This window comes from Chiloscyllium plagiosum, chromosome 33 (assembly GCF_004010195.1).
Source record: "Chiloscyllium plagiosum isolate BGI_BamShark_2017 chromosome 33, ASM401019v2, whole genome shotgun sequence".
Classification (NCBI taxonomy): domain Eukaryota; kingdom Metazoa; phylum Chordata; class Chondrichthyes; order Orectolobiformes; family Hemiscylliidae; genus Chiloscyllium; species Chiloscyllium plagiosum.
This window is the reverse complement of record NC_057742.1, coordinates 15,160,925-15,178,924: the sequence shown is the minus strand read 5'-3', so window position 1 is coordinate 15,178,924 and position 18,000 is coordinate 15,160,925. Positions and strand designations below refer to the sequence as shown.

Here is an 18,000-nt window from a genome sequence, read left to right as displayed (position 1 = left end):
CCAAAAATAGTTATAAATTTTTGAATAACATTTCCTTTTTTTCAGCTGAAGGATATCAAACACATTGGAATGCAGTTCCACAGACACTGATTACACTTTGGTTTAGAAAGTCAGCACTTTTTGCTTATGTTTAAAATTGTGCCAGATATCTAATCAACTCCTGACAGAAAAGCAGCTTCATATTTTGCTCATTCAACATTTATTTTCCAGGACTAGAAACTTCACCTATATTCCTACCCTATTCAGTGCAGTGAACCTATTTCATTTATCTTGAAATTGTATTTTTCTGATGTAAAGTTTCAATTTCAAAACTCAATTTTACTTTATTCAAATTATAAAGTTTGATTGTGTTGTTTAAAAATAGCATGCCTATGAGTTTATTTTTAGAAATGAAGTCAGAAGTGTTCACTCATGCTAAAATATCCTCGCCTTTTTATCATTTCGGTCTTACCAGTGAACAGTATAATACTCTGAACTAGCAAATATCATAATTATAATTTTGATAGATTTATGTAAACAGTCCACAATAAATCATTTCTAGCCAATTATGTCACAAATGCACATTTTGCACAGCAGAGAAGTTTTTTTTTTAAATAAAATGCTTCCTGTTTCTTTTGCAGCTTGGACTTGCATCCTGAGAAACTGTAGAATTTCTTGGTCAGTCACTTTAAAGTCTATTATGATGTTTTCGCATGAGCATTTTGTTCAGATTGATCCTCATCATCTGAGCTGCTGTCCACATCACTTCGATCATCTTTAGACACCTAACAATCAGGAAAAAACACAACATTTTGGTTCAATGAAGGATGCTTACTTCCTCCAGTTCAGAATGTTCCAAAAGCAACTTTCCATTGTTTGTTGTTGCCTATTGCAAGGGAAATGGAATATAAAGTTGAAATGTTTTGTTACAGTATTATACAGCATTTGTGAGGTCACCTTTGTGTACAGTTTTGGTCTTCTCATTTAGGAAGATGTAAACGTATTAGAAGCAGTTCAGAGAAAGTTGACTTAACTGATACTTGGGACGAAAAGGGTTATGTATGAGGGAAAGTTGGATAGGTTAAGCCTATAATTTTTGGAATCTAAAAGAATAATATGATCTTACCAAAACAGACAAGATCCTGAGAGAACTTGACAGAGCAGTTACTACAAGGATGTTTACCCTGGCAGAGAAACTAGAACAGGGATACAGTATGAAAGTAAAGGATCTCCCATTTAAGGCAGAAATGAGAAGAATTTCTTTTCTCTCAGGGGTCACAAGTTCTCTTCCTCAAAGAGTGGAGGTGGGGGTGGGGGAATATTTTTAAAGACAGAGGTAGAAAGATTCTTGATTATGTTTAACTCGGATAGATGGGCACTCGGAGTTGAGGCCACAATCAGATTAGCCATGATTTTATTGAACATTGGAGCAGGATTGAGGAGCTGAATGGCTGATTCTTGCTCCTTATTCGTATGCCTGCATGATCATGTCAGAGATATTCTGCGCCATTTTCTATATATATCTCAGGATAACAAGGTGTACTTATACTGTTGCTTTTGGATGGATGTAATTGAACTCTTAATGTACCTTGTTAAAAATGGCAATGAACTCTAGGGCCAATAAGAGTTCCAATTTCCAACTATACTAAATGTAAACAGTGGAACAGCGTCTCCAGGAGATATTCTCACTCTCTTGGGCTTTGCTTTGGATGCAATATAGCACCATTTTAGTATGAAGGCAGTTTTCTTTTTTTAATTACAGGGCATCCTACTAAACACCGTGAGAGTTTTCAAACTGAAATTTGATTTTAACACAAGGCCAGAACCAGGAGGAACAACAGCTGTCTCCAACATTATGAATCAGATAGCTGGAAAGACAGTGGAAGATAATGTGATCTTTAATTGCTGCAGGGATGACATGGTTGACAAATCACACATTGGAGTTGCTGTCACAGAGAATATAATTTGTTTAGTCAGGGATAGCTTAGTACTATGAAAATATTCTATAAGATATTTGAAACATAGTTTAGGACAGAATCAACATGAAGTTGGAAGTGTCGAATTTACCTTCCACAATGATCCTGGTGTAGCAAATAGTCATAGCTTGAAATAATACAGCATAGCATCATTTGACATTGTGACCAGATCTGGCAGTGAACAACTTTATTGATTGTGCATCAGGAAGTCAAGTTCACAGCCTTCTGAGTTGAATTATGGTTGTACTGGATAATGATTGGTAGTATGTCAAAAACGCAATGATCTCAGCACTGAGATGAAGTGTTAGACACTTTTGACACTGGGAAACAAAAATTGAATTAAACGTCTTCCATTGCCCAATATATTTCATTGTAAGCAAAAGCATTTACTTTCTTTCAAAAGAAAGAATGATAAACTCACAAAAATCCAACCAAATTTGATCCAACAGAAAATGCTAGAAATACAAAGCAGATGTAGCCATGAACAGAGTTAATATTTCAAATCCATGACCATTCACTCTGCAAAGGATTTTCAGTTTTATTGTGGATGTCCAGCATTTGCAACGCTTTGCTTTGGCTTCAATTAAACCAATTTTATATTGTTGACAACACTGTCTGTCATGCTCTTAATTATAATCTACTGAAAATGATAAGTTCAGGGGTTTACCTTTCCTTTATGAAATGCTTTAAACACCATACGAATGATTAGATGGGACCAGTAGATGTGCATAATCAGCAGCGTGATAAGAAGAAGATTAATAAAGCCCCAGATTTTGAAAGGTCCTATGATCTCCCAGCTTTCATAAAACACAGATCTGATGCTCCTGTAAAACAAAAAATACACATTGCTCGGCTGACAAGCTGTGTGTGTAATATTTAAAAAATGAAAACAAATTTGAATCATACATTATGAATGGGGGAAGAGGTATTCATTATTTGGGTAATAAGCTAGTGAGTGAATCACTTGCCTTTAAAAAATTATTGAAATCAGAGCAAAAACGTCAGGCACTTTAATGACAGGCAACATGCCCTGCTAGATTACCACATGGGTAGTAGGAATTAAAATCTACCCAATTATTTGTCCCTTGCTAATTGCAGGATAGAGTGGACTGGCAGTATGCAGTCCCAAAAATACTCGTGATCCCAAGTGAAGCTCACTTAACAGTGTCAGTTGGAAAGTATCTTTAGTTAGAATTATGTAAATTAACTCAGTAAAATTAGCAAACAGTGAAATTATGTCATCAGATGCATTCTTTGGAGACAGTCAAGAACTTGGTAGAAATAGTTCAGAAGACTGTTGAAAGAAATAGATATACCCTTTTTGTGCAATAAAAAATGCTATACATTCCTTTTCCACTCATTTATAGATCTCTTGCCACCTCAGCTGCTGAAAGCATGGGATACATAGATTCCTTATAATAGCTTCTCAAAGACATGTTAGACAACTTAGTCAGGAATAGCAAGGCTTGGTCAAATTGAAGACCTCAATAGCAGGATAAGTGAGACACAGAGAAACTCAACTAGCTGAGGCATATGAGGCAGTCCAGGATTTTGAATTCCTGAATGTAAATTTTGCAATCACAATCTTCAAATTACTGAGCAACATTTAAATTTAACACCCTCTATATGAAAACAAGTAGTCTATCAGAACACAAGCCACAGAAATCAACTTGAACCTTTTCCTCTTCGATGATGTGGATAAAATACACCAGTCATACATGGTGTGCTACTGTTCCTAACTTTGGGAATGTTTAATCCAAAGTTTTCCCTACTGTTATTTGCAGTAGAGAACAATTTCCTACGTTTGTTAAGCGAATTATTGACCTGTTATACTCAAAATCATGGCTCACTACAGATAGTAAAGTGGAATTTGTTTCTTCATGAAATTTCTCCCTCAATCCAAAATAGTAATCTAAGTAATAATACTGTTGCAATGTCATATGAAAATATATTTTTGCTATTGTTACTTTTTTTTCTACAGAAGAGCTTTGGCATGTCCAAATATTCATGAATTTTAACCTAAGGCAATGTTTGCAATCTTATTCAATCTTATCACATGCATTCATCCAAATTATTTTTTTAAAGTTGGTTGTAATTAAACTGGGGAATACGGTGGATGACAACTTAACAAGCTGAACTGAAATTTCTTCCTGCTTTACAATGGAGATGGCAACTCATCTATGTTATTATGCCACCACGAATAAACAGAGTATTTAGTATTTTGAGCTTTTAAATTTCAATTTTCCCGGAGTCAATGAAAACTGGCTGTCTTTTACTAATTTGTTCACTGAATCAGAATCACTGTCAAGGCTGTTGTCATCCTTTTCTTCCCCCAAAGTTAAAGTACAAATGAGAGGATCCCAGGTTCAATTCCCAGTCTGTGCTGAGTTATCTGATTTCAACATTAGCTTGAAAGTTGTTTTCAGGAACACTGGATAAGCTCAGCATATCTGGCAGCATCTTTGGGAGAAAAACAGAGTTAATGTTGAGTCCAGAACTCTGATAAAAGGATCACTGGACTTGAAATGTTAACTCTTTCTCTCACAGATCTGCTGAATTACTCCATCACTTTGTTTTTCCTTCAGATTACAAGCATCTGCAGTTCTTTATTTAATTTAAATTATCAGCCTTGGTTGCTGGAAAGTTGACGTAAATGGATATTGGGTGAAGTCCTGATGTCAAAATAATGCAAACAAACAATCTGTCAATATTCATAGTATGGGCTCTGGAATGTACATTTGGCTGAGGTATCACAGCGTAACTGGAGTTTATGATTTCCAATATATGAGTCAACACACTCAAGAGAAGAGGGGGAAGAACAAAGCAAAATACATGTACATAAAAGAAAAAAGGCAACCATTTCATTAGAAAACCTTACCTCTCCTTAAATCAAAAGAAACTAAGCTTATCTATACAAATAAAGAAATGGTTACTTACATGAGAGGGTATATTACCAGACGGGTTACAATGAAGACCACAGCAAACATCAAGAAGAAAATGTTACAGAGTGTTTGCCATTTAGCATAGTTTGCCATTTTAGCCAGCTGTATTTAAAAGGAAGTAGTAATTAGTGGTTTGACCATAATCAGTAAATTTGTAAGAAAATTGTCCACGCCCACACAAACATACAACTTGCAGGAAGTAGTCGTTCAACAGGCAAGTTATCTATATGCTTACCTTAAACAATGAAACTGTACATTTCACAATTCTATTGATAAACTTTTGGGTCAAGATGATGCTTTAACTGTTTTTCTCCACAGATGTGTTCTAACCTGCTATTTTCAGCATTCTGTTTTTATAAGGTGGTTTCCAGTGACATTTACAGATAATGGTTGATTCAACACTACAACTGATTTGCCAGAAGGAACTTTCTTATTTTAAGTGTAAGACATCCACTCTCACTCAAAGTTAAAGGTTTTGTACCCAGCCTAGATATAACTTAATGGCAATACTTATCATTAATCAAAATGACTACATCACTTTCTACTGAATCACTTATACTATTCTAGACTTGCCTGGTTGATACAGCATAGAATCAAAAATTGAAACTAACCAGAGTTAAATTACAGAATTAACAGTGCATTAAGTCTTAATAAGCTTCCCCAGAGTCTGAGTATTACATCACAGAAAGAGGACCATCAGCACATCAACATCACACCAATTTCAAGAACTATCTACTCTAATCCCCATACTTGGTCCATAGCCTTGTGTGCTATGGTGCTTTAAATGATCCTCTATGTACTTTTTCAATGTTATAATGGTTCTTGCCTTTCTCCATCCTGTGATTTCCAATTATGCATGGCCCTGTACGTGAAAACATATCTTCTTAAATCCCCTATAAACCTCCTCTTCCTTACTTTAAATCGGTGACTCCTCATAACTAACCGTTCTGCTAAGGGAAAAAGTTTATCGCTATCAATCCTATCTGTGCCCTTCATAATTTTGTAGAGCACGATCAGGGTTGCCTCTCAATCTTCTCAGTTCCAAAGAAAACAACCTGAGCCATTATAGTTTCCCTTCATAGCTGAAAAGCTACAGCCCTGACAACATCCTGGTGAATCACCTCTGCAACTGCTCCAGAGTAATTACTTCCTTTCAATAGTGTTGTGACCTGAACTACACACAGTACTCCAGGTGTCGCCTAACCAATGTCCTATACAGCTTCATCATAACCTCCCAACTCTTGTATTCTATTAGCTTTGTATTCTTCCTTGCATTTCCTTGTTGTTACATTACTAGTTATTCATACCTCAATTTTTCCACTTTGCTCTTGATGTTCACACTCTTAATTTCACAAATTTCTTTAATTCCTAACATTTTGCTTCTCATTTATTGACATTCATCTACCTTCTTTTGCCTAAAGTGGAATTTTCACAAGTTCTCCATTGTGAAACATGCCTGGAATCTTTGTTCAATCTTTCTTCTCAACATTTCTCTAGAATCCCAAAATCCCTCTAACTTTTGAATACTGCGCTCATTCTAGTGAGGATCTTATGATAGTTGAACATGTGACCCCTCTGTGATTTTTAATCTTTAATCCCTGCAATGCATGGCATTGACAAATCGTTCTCATTTCTATGTCTATAAAGTTTATCAATAATATGATGATTAGCCTTCCGAGGTTTCTCGTCTGCATTCACATTGTTCTAAGTGTGTTTTTTCCATCCTATTTTGTTAAATTGATGCTAACTGCACAATTCCATTCTCCAACCTAAACATTTTACACAATCTTTTTCAAAAAGGCAATCTGGTTCATCTTGCCAAGTACTTTTTTTATTCCTGCAATCAACTATTTTTTAAATACAAATCACCTAATCATAGAGTAAGGTACAGGATGAGAAAGCGTTGTTCCAACTCTGCCATCAGAAAGGCATGCTGTCACATTCTAATTTCCTTCTTGACATTTGTGCCTGCTAAGGTCACATCTACTTAATGACACTATCAACATTTGGGATGGGAGCCCATATCCTCATCCTTAACTGTAAGCAGTTGTAAATTCGACATTACTGCACTTCAGTGAGAGAACATGGGCCTTGGAATTTTGGGACTAATGGATTTTGTAGGAATGCAGGTAATAAAGGTATAAAAAGATTGAATGAATAAGGTAAAAATAAAATAGCACGTAATATGGTGTTAGAACGCAGACTGCTTCACTCTACAGGTAGCTTTGGGACTTCATTTAAATTGGCTAAGTATTTGAAAAGGAAGGGTAGAAAGAGTATCGGAAAACAGGCTAAAGTGTATAATTTACCTTTGAACCACAGGCCTATGTCAAATCCCATCTGCTTCAGTAGTGTGTAATAACATTTGAGTAGATTGATTAAAAAATGTAAAACTTCAATGGGATAATTTGCAGAGGAGAGGAAATATTGGTATAGTTTGATAAGTCAGTGGTCTTGTTTTTCATTGTTAATTCTAACGATTTTTTAAAAAGAAAATAATATCATCAGTTTAACTGAATGAAAGCACACACCACAGGCCTGGTTACATTTGAATCTGCTATTTTTAACAACAGTTTTGAAGAACTGTTTTCATCACCACATTGTAAGTTAATCGCATAATTACCTGGGTAATGGATATCTTTGTTGGATTATCTACATTGTAAGAATCCAAGTATGTGGCTTAGCTGGTACATATTAACTGATTAAGAAATGTTATATTTTCAAAGCACATTTCTTACACCTACCTCTAAAACAATGTCAGCTGCGTCATGCAACAGAAGAACAATGGCTCCTGCCCGTGTCATGTTGGCAACATACGCAATTGTAAGTAGCAGAATGGTGACATGATGATGGATACACATGACAACAAAATCCTAAAAATAAAGAAGTGAAAGGCAACCTGCATCATTTGGATCTTGTCTCATTTCAATCCATTCCTTGCCTTAATCTGGCTTATTTAGTGGTGTTCCACTGGTATTATAATCTGTAGACTGCAGTCCCAGCTAAGGATACACAAGCTTGTGACCAGTACTCTCTCTTTTGGCCCAGATGGATTGGAGTCATTAACCAGGAATTTGACACAATACCTAGATAGCATTATATTTGAGTGACAGAGGGATGCTGCATTATCTGATGGTCCACTTTTCTGAATTCTCAGAATTGTATGGACAATCCTTTAACTAAAAGCAAAATTCCATCAGAGTGCTGGTGATACAAATTCAATAGATGCTACCAATGATACACATCCCAACTTTTCTTCAATTCTCATGTTACAGTACACCAGAGTACACGAACAAACCAGAGGGTAATACACATTTTGTTTGTTGGAGAGGAGGAGGATCTTTATTAAAAGAAAGTGGAACAAGTATCAGTTAAAAGTATAGTATTTGTTTAAAAGAATAATGTTTTTGTTCGGCATTCTGAGGATAACACTCAATTCTTCAGTTTGTGTTTTGTTGTCTCCTGACCATTTTTTCTCTCATCTCACCAAAAATTCAAACGTCCCTGCTTATCTCCTGCAGGCAGTGACATGATAGGATAATAGTTTAACATGCAATTTACACAAGCATCAGAAATAGGAGGAGGCCATTTAGCTCCTCGAGCTGCTCATGGCGAATCTGATTGTGGCTTTAATTTTACTTGTCTGCCCACCTTCCGTCTCAAAAATCTATCTAATGCAGCCTTGTATATACAACTGTGACACAATCAGTCAAGTATGAACAGGATGTATTTGAGCGAGGCTGAGTTTCTACTTGTCACAGAAATCCTGACCAAATTTTCTAGCCCATGGGTCAACAACATAATGGATACATAATATAATCAAGTCTTCCTCAAATGGCTATGTATTTGAGTTTCCTACAAAACAGGAATCCTGCCTGCCTTTCTCTCCATAATCCAAATGCACTGTGCTGTTCAGGCTGAGATCTGCTAATCTACAGGTCAGGGATTAGCCTGGGTTGTCCCTGGTCTGTAACAATTAGCACAGCAATGGGATTTGGTTAAATTCTCAATAATAAAATAAAAGCAAACAAATTTATTTTGAGGAATGTACTGGAATTTCCAAACATACGCAGCTCCATTCCATTTGTGTGGAGATATAGGCAATGGTTTAAAATTTTGTGGTAAAATGCAAATTTGTAGTTTACTTGTAGTTTACTTCTCTGGGCATTAAAATGTTGCAGAAAGTGAACACATTGTGGAGACTGTACACATGTCATTTCTAATCTGTATGCTGTTGAGGCAGGAGCTTGTGAACTGTCAGCTACAGATAGGAACCTTGGACTGTGGTACGTGTCATGAAGAGTGCACATAATGGGACAAGTGTTACAGAAAGTAATAGTCTGGTTTGTAAATTAAGTTTTCTTTTTATGGGAAGTATGCTTTATGATAAAGTAGTGGCATTTATTTCATATTTTGACACTTTTAGCTAATCCAAGATTTACTGTGATGCATAATTTGTACTCGATGAAGAGCCTAAATGGGCAAATACTACACTAGTCACCTTTCATAAACAGGTTTCATTGCTTTCTACCATGCTGTAATCAATAATAGCTGTTTAAACACCAACAATGCAGAATCACAATCTGGAGAAACAATAAGGATTACCCAAAATAATTCCCAGATTAAATATCAAACTTATTTTTCGGTGTCTCTTTTACCTCTATGTCCAGCACCATAATTACAATTTGAGGTATTACTTCCTTCAATAGCACCTTCCCAAATCTGTGACCCCCTAGTACCAGGAAAACAAAGGCAACAGATGCACGGGAGCACAATCAGCTGCTTGGTCCCTACTAACTGCACATCATCAGGACTTTGAAGTGTACTGCCATTTTTTCACTGGTGCTGTGTCAAAATCCAGGAACTCCCTTCCTAACAGCACTGATCATACTTACACCCGGGGGACTGCAGTGGTTGAAGAATGTGATTGATCATCACCTTCACAAAGGCAATAAATGCCTGCCGAGTCAGCAATAAACACATCCCATGAACAGATTTTAAAAACTAGGAATAGATCCCACTTACAGAAACAACCACATTAATAAATATGTTCTCATCTATAACTACAGGTGAGGTACCTGATGATTGGAGGGTGGCTAATGTTGTACCTTTGTTTAAGAAAGGTTGTAGGGAAAACACAAGAGACTATAGAATGGTGAGTCTGACTTTGGTTAAAGGTAAATTGTTGGAGGTGACTATAAAAGAGGCAGTATTTATGGACATTTAGAGATGCAAAATATGAATGGGAGAGTCAGCATGATTTTATGTGAGGAAAATTGTATCTCACAAACTTGATTGAGTTTTTGAGGAAGTTACCAAAAACGTTGATGATGGCAGACCAGTAGACTTTGTTTATTCAGATTTTAGTAAAGTCTTTGATGAGGTTCTGCATGGTAGAATAAGTGGTAAAGTCAGATCACATGGGATTCAGGGTGAGCTTGCTAATTGGATACATAATTGGCTTAATTGCAGGAGACAGAGTAATGGTGGAGGGTTGCTTTTTAGACTGGAGGCCTGTGACCAGCGATGTTTTGGGTCCTCTTTTGTTTGTCATCTATATAAATGATTTGGATGAGAATATAGAAGGCATTGTTAGTAATCATGTGGATGACAACAAAATCAGTGGCACAGTAGATAGTGAAGAAGGTTTTAAGATTACAAAAGGATCTTGATCAAATGGGGCAATGGGCTGTAAAATGGCAGATGGAGTTCAATCTGGATAAATGAGAGGTATTGCATTATGGTACAACAAACAAGGGTAAGGCTTATACAATTGATGGTAGGGCCTTAGGTAATGTTGTAGAACAGAGTGACCTAGGGGTAGAGGTAAATAATTCTTTAAAGTTTGCGTCACATATAGACAGGATGATTAAAAAGGTTTGGCACACTTGCCTTCATTGCTCAGTCCTCTGAGTATAGGAGGTGGGATGTTATGTTGACGTTGTACAGGACATTGGTGAGGCCTCTTCTGGAAAACCGAATCCAGTTTTGCTCACCCAGTACAGGCAAGATGTTGTCAAGCTGAAGAGGGTTCAGAAGAGATTTAACAGGATGTTGCCAGGTATGGAAGGTTTGAGTTACAAAGGAAGGCTGACTGGGCTGGGACTTTTTCACTGGAGTGTTGGAGGTTGAGGGGTGACATGATAGTAGTTTATAAGATAATGAGAGGTCTAGATAGAGTTGTTAGGGAGTTTCAAGTCTGGAGGAACATTTTTAAGGTGAGAGGAGAGAGATTTAAAAAAGCAGAGGCAAATATTTTTACACAGAGGGTGGTTCGCATGTGGAATGAACTTCCTGAGGAAGAGGTGGATGTGGATACAATGTTTAAAAGACATTTGGATAAATACATGAATAGAAAAGGTTTATATAGATATGGGCCTGGAGCAGGTAGATGGGACTAGTTTAGTCTGGGATTATGTTCAGCATGGACTGGTTGGACTGAAGGGTCTGCTTCTGTGCTGTTTGACTCTAACTCTAAATGAGAATAAAATGAATTCAAAAACTAAATTTTGCAAATGTGGTGCCACTGTTTTAAAAAAGGAGGTAGACAAAAGGCTGGTAACTAAAGGTCAGATATCTTAAAACTTCTGAGTTGGGGAAAATGCTTGAATCTATAATCAAGGAAGAAATAGCGAGACATCTGGATAGAACTGTCCCATTGGGCAGATGCAGCATGAGTTCATGAAAGGCAGGTCATGTTTAACTGAAATTTACTGGAATTCTTTGAGGACATTACAAGCACAGCGAACAACAGGAAACCAGTGGATATGATGTATCTGGGAGTTCCAGAAGGCATTAGACAAGGTGCTGCACAAAAGGCTGCTGCACAATATAAAGGTGCGTGATATTATGGGTAATGTATAAGCATGGATAGATGATTGGTTAACTAACAGAAAGCAAAGAGTGGTGATAAACGGGTAGTTTTTGGCTGGTGATCAGTGGCTAGTGGTGTGCCTCAGGGGTCAGTGTTGGGACCACAATTGTTTACAATTGTTTACAATTTACATAGATATTATAGAGTTGGGGATTAAGTGTAGTGTGCCAGAGTCTGCAGATGTTACTAAGATGAGGGGGGGGTGGGAGAAAAGAGTGCAGACAACTCAAAGTTTGCAGAGGGATATACATGCTGAGTGGGCAAGGATCTGGCAGATGGAGTACAATGTTGGTAAATGTGAAGTCATCCATTTTGGTAGGAATAACAAAGCAGACTTTATTAAAATGGTGAAAAATTGCAGCATACTGCTCTGCAGAGGGATGTGGGTGTCCTTATGCATGTATCACAAGAAGTCGGTTTGTAGGTGCAGCAGGTAATTAAGAATGCAAATACAATGTTGTCCTCATTGCTAGAATGATGGAGTTTAAAATAGGAAGGTTATGCTGCAGTGTATGGGTGCTGGTGAGGCCACACCCAGAGTACTGTATATTGTACAGTTTTGATCTCCTTACTTGAGAAAAGATATACAGCACTGGAGGGGGTGTGCAGAAGATGTTTACTACACTGTTTGCAGAGTTCAGAGGATTGACTTCTGAGGAGAGATTGAGTAGACTGGGACAGTCCTCATTGGAATTTAGAAGAATTGGTGGGGGGAAAGAGAAGAGAGGCAGAAAGAAGTGAGGAGTTTGTTTCCACTGGTGGATGGAACTAGAACTAGGGGACATGGCCTCAAAATAAGGGGGAGCAGATTTAGGACTGAGTTGAAGAGGAACTTCTTCTAAAAGGGTTGTAATACTGTGGAATTTCCTGCCCAGTGAAGCAATTGAGGCTACCTTGTTGAATGTTTTTAAGGCAAAAGATAGATTTTTGAACAGTAAAGGAATTAAAGGGTATAGTGAGCAGGGAGCAAGTGTAACTGAATCCATGATAGATTTATTGAATGCTGGCCTACTCCAGATGCTACTCCAGCTCCTATTTCTTATGTTATTATATTACATTTTTAAATAAATTTCATAATTAAAGGATGGTTACATTTTAACTTAATAAATCAATGAAGCACTAATTTCCATAAAAACATGATTAACACTGATTTTATTTATGATTATATCCAAACCATGAAAAGCATGCTCAACACCCATCAAAAAAATTTGCATTTATATAATGCTCATGATAACAGAATGTACAAAAGCACTTTATAGCCAACTTTCGAAGTGTAGTTACCCTTGAAATACAGCAGCCTGTTACTCTTGAGCCAACTCCCAAAAATGGCAATATAATAAATGACCAGCTATCTTTTGGAATGTTGACTGGTGATAAATATCAACTCTCCTAGTTGCTCTTCTTCTATATAGTCCCATAGGACCTTTTATGTCCACCAGATAGCAGATAGGACTGCATCCAAAATAGTACCTCAAACAGTGCAGCACTCCTTCAGAATGCACCATCGTGTCAACCTGATTTTTGCGCTCAAATCATGAAACAGAACTTAAATTCACATCTTCTGACTTCAAGGCAACAGCACTACCAAATGAGTCAGTTAACATTCCAATACAAGATACAAAATAATGCATTACCTGGTCCACTGTTCACTTATATACACCCAATGCATAAATATGACATTGGATCCCTGCAGCACATCCTCCTATGCTTTCCTTTCTAAAAACTATTGCTCTACCCAATTTCAATAGTGCCTTCAATGTGCTGTCTATTTCTCTCCGATTTTGATACCAACTTTACCGTAAGCCCAATCAACAAGGGGGTAATTGAGGTGAGCTGGACAATATATCCCATTATGTATTGGGAAAACAGGTTTGAACTGTCATTTCAAAACCAGACACCTTCAACATGTCGTCATCTTGGCTATTAGTTTGTAGGAGATATCAATACGTGCACATCGTCGTATGTCCAGAGGTCACTGGTAGACTTACCTTTCTTTTAACATCAAAAAACTGTGAAAATATCAGTGATCCATAGAAAGCAAATTCCATCATGTAGTGTATGTAGATTTGAAACGAAAGTTCCTGCACAAAAGGGAAGGAGACAGGATTTAACTTTTGGTCCTCTAACAAATATCCTTTGAGTGATGAAAATTTTTTTCCAACTATTTCCTTTTTCAAGCTACCGGCTTTTTTGTTTTAATACCCTGCCCATCTAGTGGAAACTTCCTATAAATTCATTGAAGACATCCACAGAGATCCTGATTGTTGAATCTGCTTTACTCAGCAGGCAAGGAAGGTACCTGCCAAAAACTAACCGAGTTAAACATCAGGGTTTGTATTAACTATTTGTAAAGGATAATCACCAAAATGTTAAACCATAAGTGGACCACAAATCTGCTACTCTGCTCAGTTTTGTTTTGACTTCTGGTTGTATAATACTGGACCATTCTCAAACTTAGACTGAAAAACTTTGAAACTTTATACCAGTTTTCAATTTTCTCTTTAAATGCTGCACATTTCAGGGAGTGGGGCCAATCCTGGTACTTTTCCACTCATTGAACCCATCAAATAGAAAGTCAAAAGTTAATGTAAGTGCTCCGTTCAGTGGTCTAAAAATGCAGCTTTATCCAAGAGCTTTATTCAATTGTTGCACGTCCTGTCTTTGAGCTGGATTTAAGCCCCAGATCATGATTTCTTTGAGCTCAATGATTTATCAATCTCGGTACTGGATGAACTTAGAGGCAGATCATCTGCTGTCCTTAGGAATGGATAACTCTGGAGATATCTGGCTCTTTAGGGACCAAATCATCTCAGTCCAGAATGGCTGATTCCTTGTTCTAATTCAAAATAATTCTCATAATTAAGTTGGTGCAGAGCTGAGAGATTATTATAAAGATGCAAAATACTGCATATGCTAGAAATTTTAAACAATAACAGGTGTGGAGAAACACAACACGTCTGGCAGTATTTGTGGACAGAGAAACAAAGTTAACTTTGAATAAGATTGGATTCTTCTTCAGAACTCAAATTATCTGAAAGAATATTACATTATTGAAATTACCATGCAACAGAGGAGATATTTAGGATGCCCTGACCAGGTGATCAGATCTATAATGATGCAAACTTTTTAATTTTCTAATCTCTGGAAAACATAATTCATCAATTTAACTGCTGCTTTCCCTGTCATCAAATTGTCTCTCTCCCTTTGTCAATTATGGAGAGTTTTATTTGTTGCGCTGCACTCACTAGAAAATGGCTGAGCTCATTAAATCTAGAAAAGTAATGGTTGGTAAAGTGAAGACTTTTTCACACCAGCTCAAGTGGACTCAAACACATTTTTACGACAAAGCAAGGTTAACCCATCTTTTGGATGTTGGTCATTGAAGTGAAGAAAGCTGAATATGTTTAATATTCTTCGATTTTGCACTTTGAGCAAATGTATTATCAGATATATACCAAAGAGTGTTTATTTATTCTATAGTGAGTAGTTTGGCCACAACTAAATAGAACATAGAAAAGTACAGCACAGAACAGGCTCTTCGGCCAAGGATTAATCCTATCTAAAATAAAATAATCTAACCTATGCACCCTCAATTCACTGCTGACTATGTGCATGTCCAGCCGTTGCTTACATGTCCCTAATGATTCTGCTTCCATCACCACCGAAACGTTGATTCTCCTGCTCCTCGGATGTTGCCTGACCTGCTGTGCTTTTCCAGCACCACACTCTCATGCTGGAAATTCTAGCAAACATTAAGATTGTTAAGTCCCCAGGGCCAGACCAGATTTATCCTAGGTTGCTCTGGGAAGCGAGAAAGGAGGTTGCTAACCCACTTTGCTTCCTCTCTCTCCACGGGAGTCGCACCAAAGGACTGGAGGGAGGTAAATGCTGTTCCTCTTTTCAAGAAGGATAATAGGGAAATCCTTGGCAATTACAGACCAGTCAGTCTTACATCTGTGGTCAGTAAGGTTTTGGAAATAATTGAGGGACAGAATTTATGACTATATGGAAAAGCACAGTGTGATTAAAAGCAGGTCATGCCTCACAAATCTTATTGAATTCTTTGAGGAGGCAACGAGACAGGTTGACAAAGGTCGGGCAGTGGCTGTGGTGTATATGGACTTCAGCAAGGCATTTAATAAGGTTCCCCATGGTAGGCTCATTCATAAAGTCAGGAGGTATGGGATTCAGGGAGATTTGGCACTCTGGATTCAGAATTGGTTGGCTGACAGAAGGCAGAGAGTGGTTGTAAATGGAAAGTATTCTGCCTGAAGGTCAGTGGTGAACGGTGTCCCACGGGGCTCTGTTCTTGGGCCTCTGCTCTTTGTAGTTTTTATAAATGACTTGGATGAGGAGGTTGAGGGGTGGGTTAGTAAATTTGGTGATGACACAGAGGTTGGAGGTGCAGTTGGTATTATCAAGGGCTATTGCAGGCTGCAGCGTGACATTGACAGGATGTAGAGCTGCACTGAGAAATGGCAGATGGAGTTCAACCTGGATAAATGTGAAGTGATGCATTTTGGAAGGTCGAACTTGAATACTGAATATAGGATTAAAGACAGGATTCTTGGCAGCAGGACCTTGATGTTCAAGTGCATAGATCCCTATGTTCAAGTTGCCAACCAATCGATAGGGTTGTTAAGAAAGCAGGAGAAAGTGAGGTCTGCAGATGCTGGAGATCAGAGCTGGAAATGTGTTGCTGGAAAAGCGCAGGTCAGGCAGCATCCAGGGAACAGGAGAATCGACGTTTCGGGCATAAGCTCTTCTTCAGGAATGAGGAAAGTTTGTCCAGCAGGCTAAGATAAAAGGTAGGCAGGAGGGACGGAAATGTGATAGGTGGAAAGAGGTCAAGGTGAGGGTGATAGGTCAGACTGGGGTGGGGGCGGAGAGGTCGGGAAGAAGATTGCAGGTTAGGAAGATTGCAGGTGCTGAATTCGATGGATTTGACTGAGACAAGGTGGGGGGGAGGGGAAATGAGGAAACTGGTGAAATCCGAGTTCATCCCTTGTGGTTGGAGGGTTCCTAGCCGGAAGATGAGGCGTTCTTCCTCCAACCATCGTTTCGCTGTGGTCTGACGATGGAGGAATCCAAAGACCTGCATATCCTTGGTGGAGTAGGAGGGGGAATTGAAATGTTGAGCTACAGGGTGGTTGGGTTGGTTGGTCCGGGTGTCCCAGAGGTGTTCTCTGAAACGCTCCGCAAGTAGCCGGCAAGTAGTAGGTGTAATGAGAGGTTGACTACCTACACCTCTCCCTCTTAACAGGAAGCCACATACTGCAGTCATAATTCCAGGAATATAGGTTAACATACAGTGAATGTGGTAGTTCTTCAATTCATTAATGGCATAACCTACAAGTCATAACACTACTGCAGTGCATACAAAGTCAATGAAAGAATAATCATGGAACACAACCTCAGAACTTAAACTCCTGCCATGAATTGGAGGAGAGTCACAGGAGCTCCAATGATAGTCAGCAGGTGCTGACGTATTCACTTCATCATGTCACTCAAAATTGACTATTTTCTCGACTGTACTGATTGGGATAATTGTGAGAATGGGATGGCGTTTTTACAGGGGGCAGGATGGGGGGAGGTGTAGTCCAGGTAGCTGTGGGAGTCGGTTGGTTTGTAGTAGATGTCCGTGTTGATTCGGTCGCCTGAGATAGAAATAGAAAGGTCGAGGAAGGGGAGGGAGGAATCTGAGACTGTCCAGGTGAATTTGAGGTCGTGGTGGAAGGTGTTAGTGAAATGGATGAACTGTTCAACCTCCTCGTGGGTGCACGAGGCGGCGCCGATACAGTCATCGATGTAGCGGAGGAAAAGGTGGGGGGTGGGGCCAGTGTGGTTGCGGAAGATGGATTGTTCCACATATCCTACGAAGAGGATTAAGAAAGCATGTGGTGTTTTGACTTTCATTAACAGGGGGATTGAGTTTAAGAGCCACAAAGATTTGCTGCAGCTCTACAAAACCCTAGTGAGACCACACTTGGAATATTGTGTCCAGTTCTGGTTGCCCTATTATAGGAAAGATGCGGAGGCTTTGGAAAGGATGCAAAGGAGATTTCCAGGATGCTGCCTCGACTGGAGGGCTTGTCTTACAAAGACAGGTTGACTAAGCTTAGACTCTTCTCTCTGGAGAGAAGGAGGAAGAGAGGTGTACAAGGTAATGAGAGGCATAGATACAGTTGATAGCCAGGGCACAATTGACTTCCACGAGGGGTCATAGTTT

The 18,000-nt window shown here is 38.4% G+C and overlaps 1 protein-coding gene across 2 annotated transcripts in view; it reads right to left on the bottom strand.

Moving 5' to 3' along the window:
* Positions 1-488: 488 nt before the first annotated feature.
* LOC122539874 (ceramide synthase 6-like) overlaps positions 489-18,000 on the bottom strand; it is a 37,848-nt gene continuing 20,336 nt past the window's right edge. For both annotated transcript variants that reach the window (XM_043675007.1, XM_043675006.1), the window contains 5 exons: positions 13,760-13,852; positions 7,642-7,770; positions 4,893-4,999; positions 2,623-2,779; positions 489-764 (listed from right to left, as the gene is read on the bottom strand). In XM_043675007.1, coding sequence (XP_043530942.1) covers positions 678-764; positions 2,623-2,779; positions 4,893-4,999; positions 7,642-7,770; positions 13,760-13,852 — 573 coding nt within the window. In that variant the 3' untranslated portion in view covers positions 489-677. The remainder of the gene's footprint in view (positions 765-2,622; positions 2,780-4,892; positions 5,000-7,641; positions 7,771-13,759; positions 13,853-18,000) is intronic.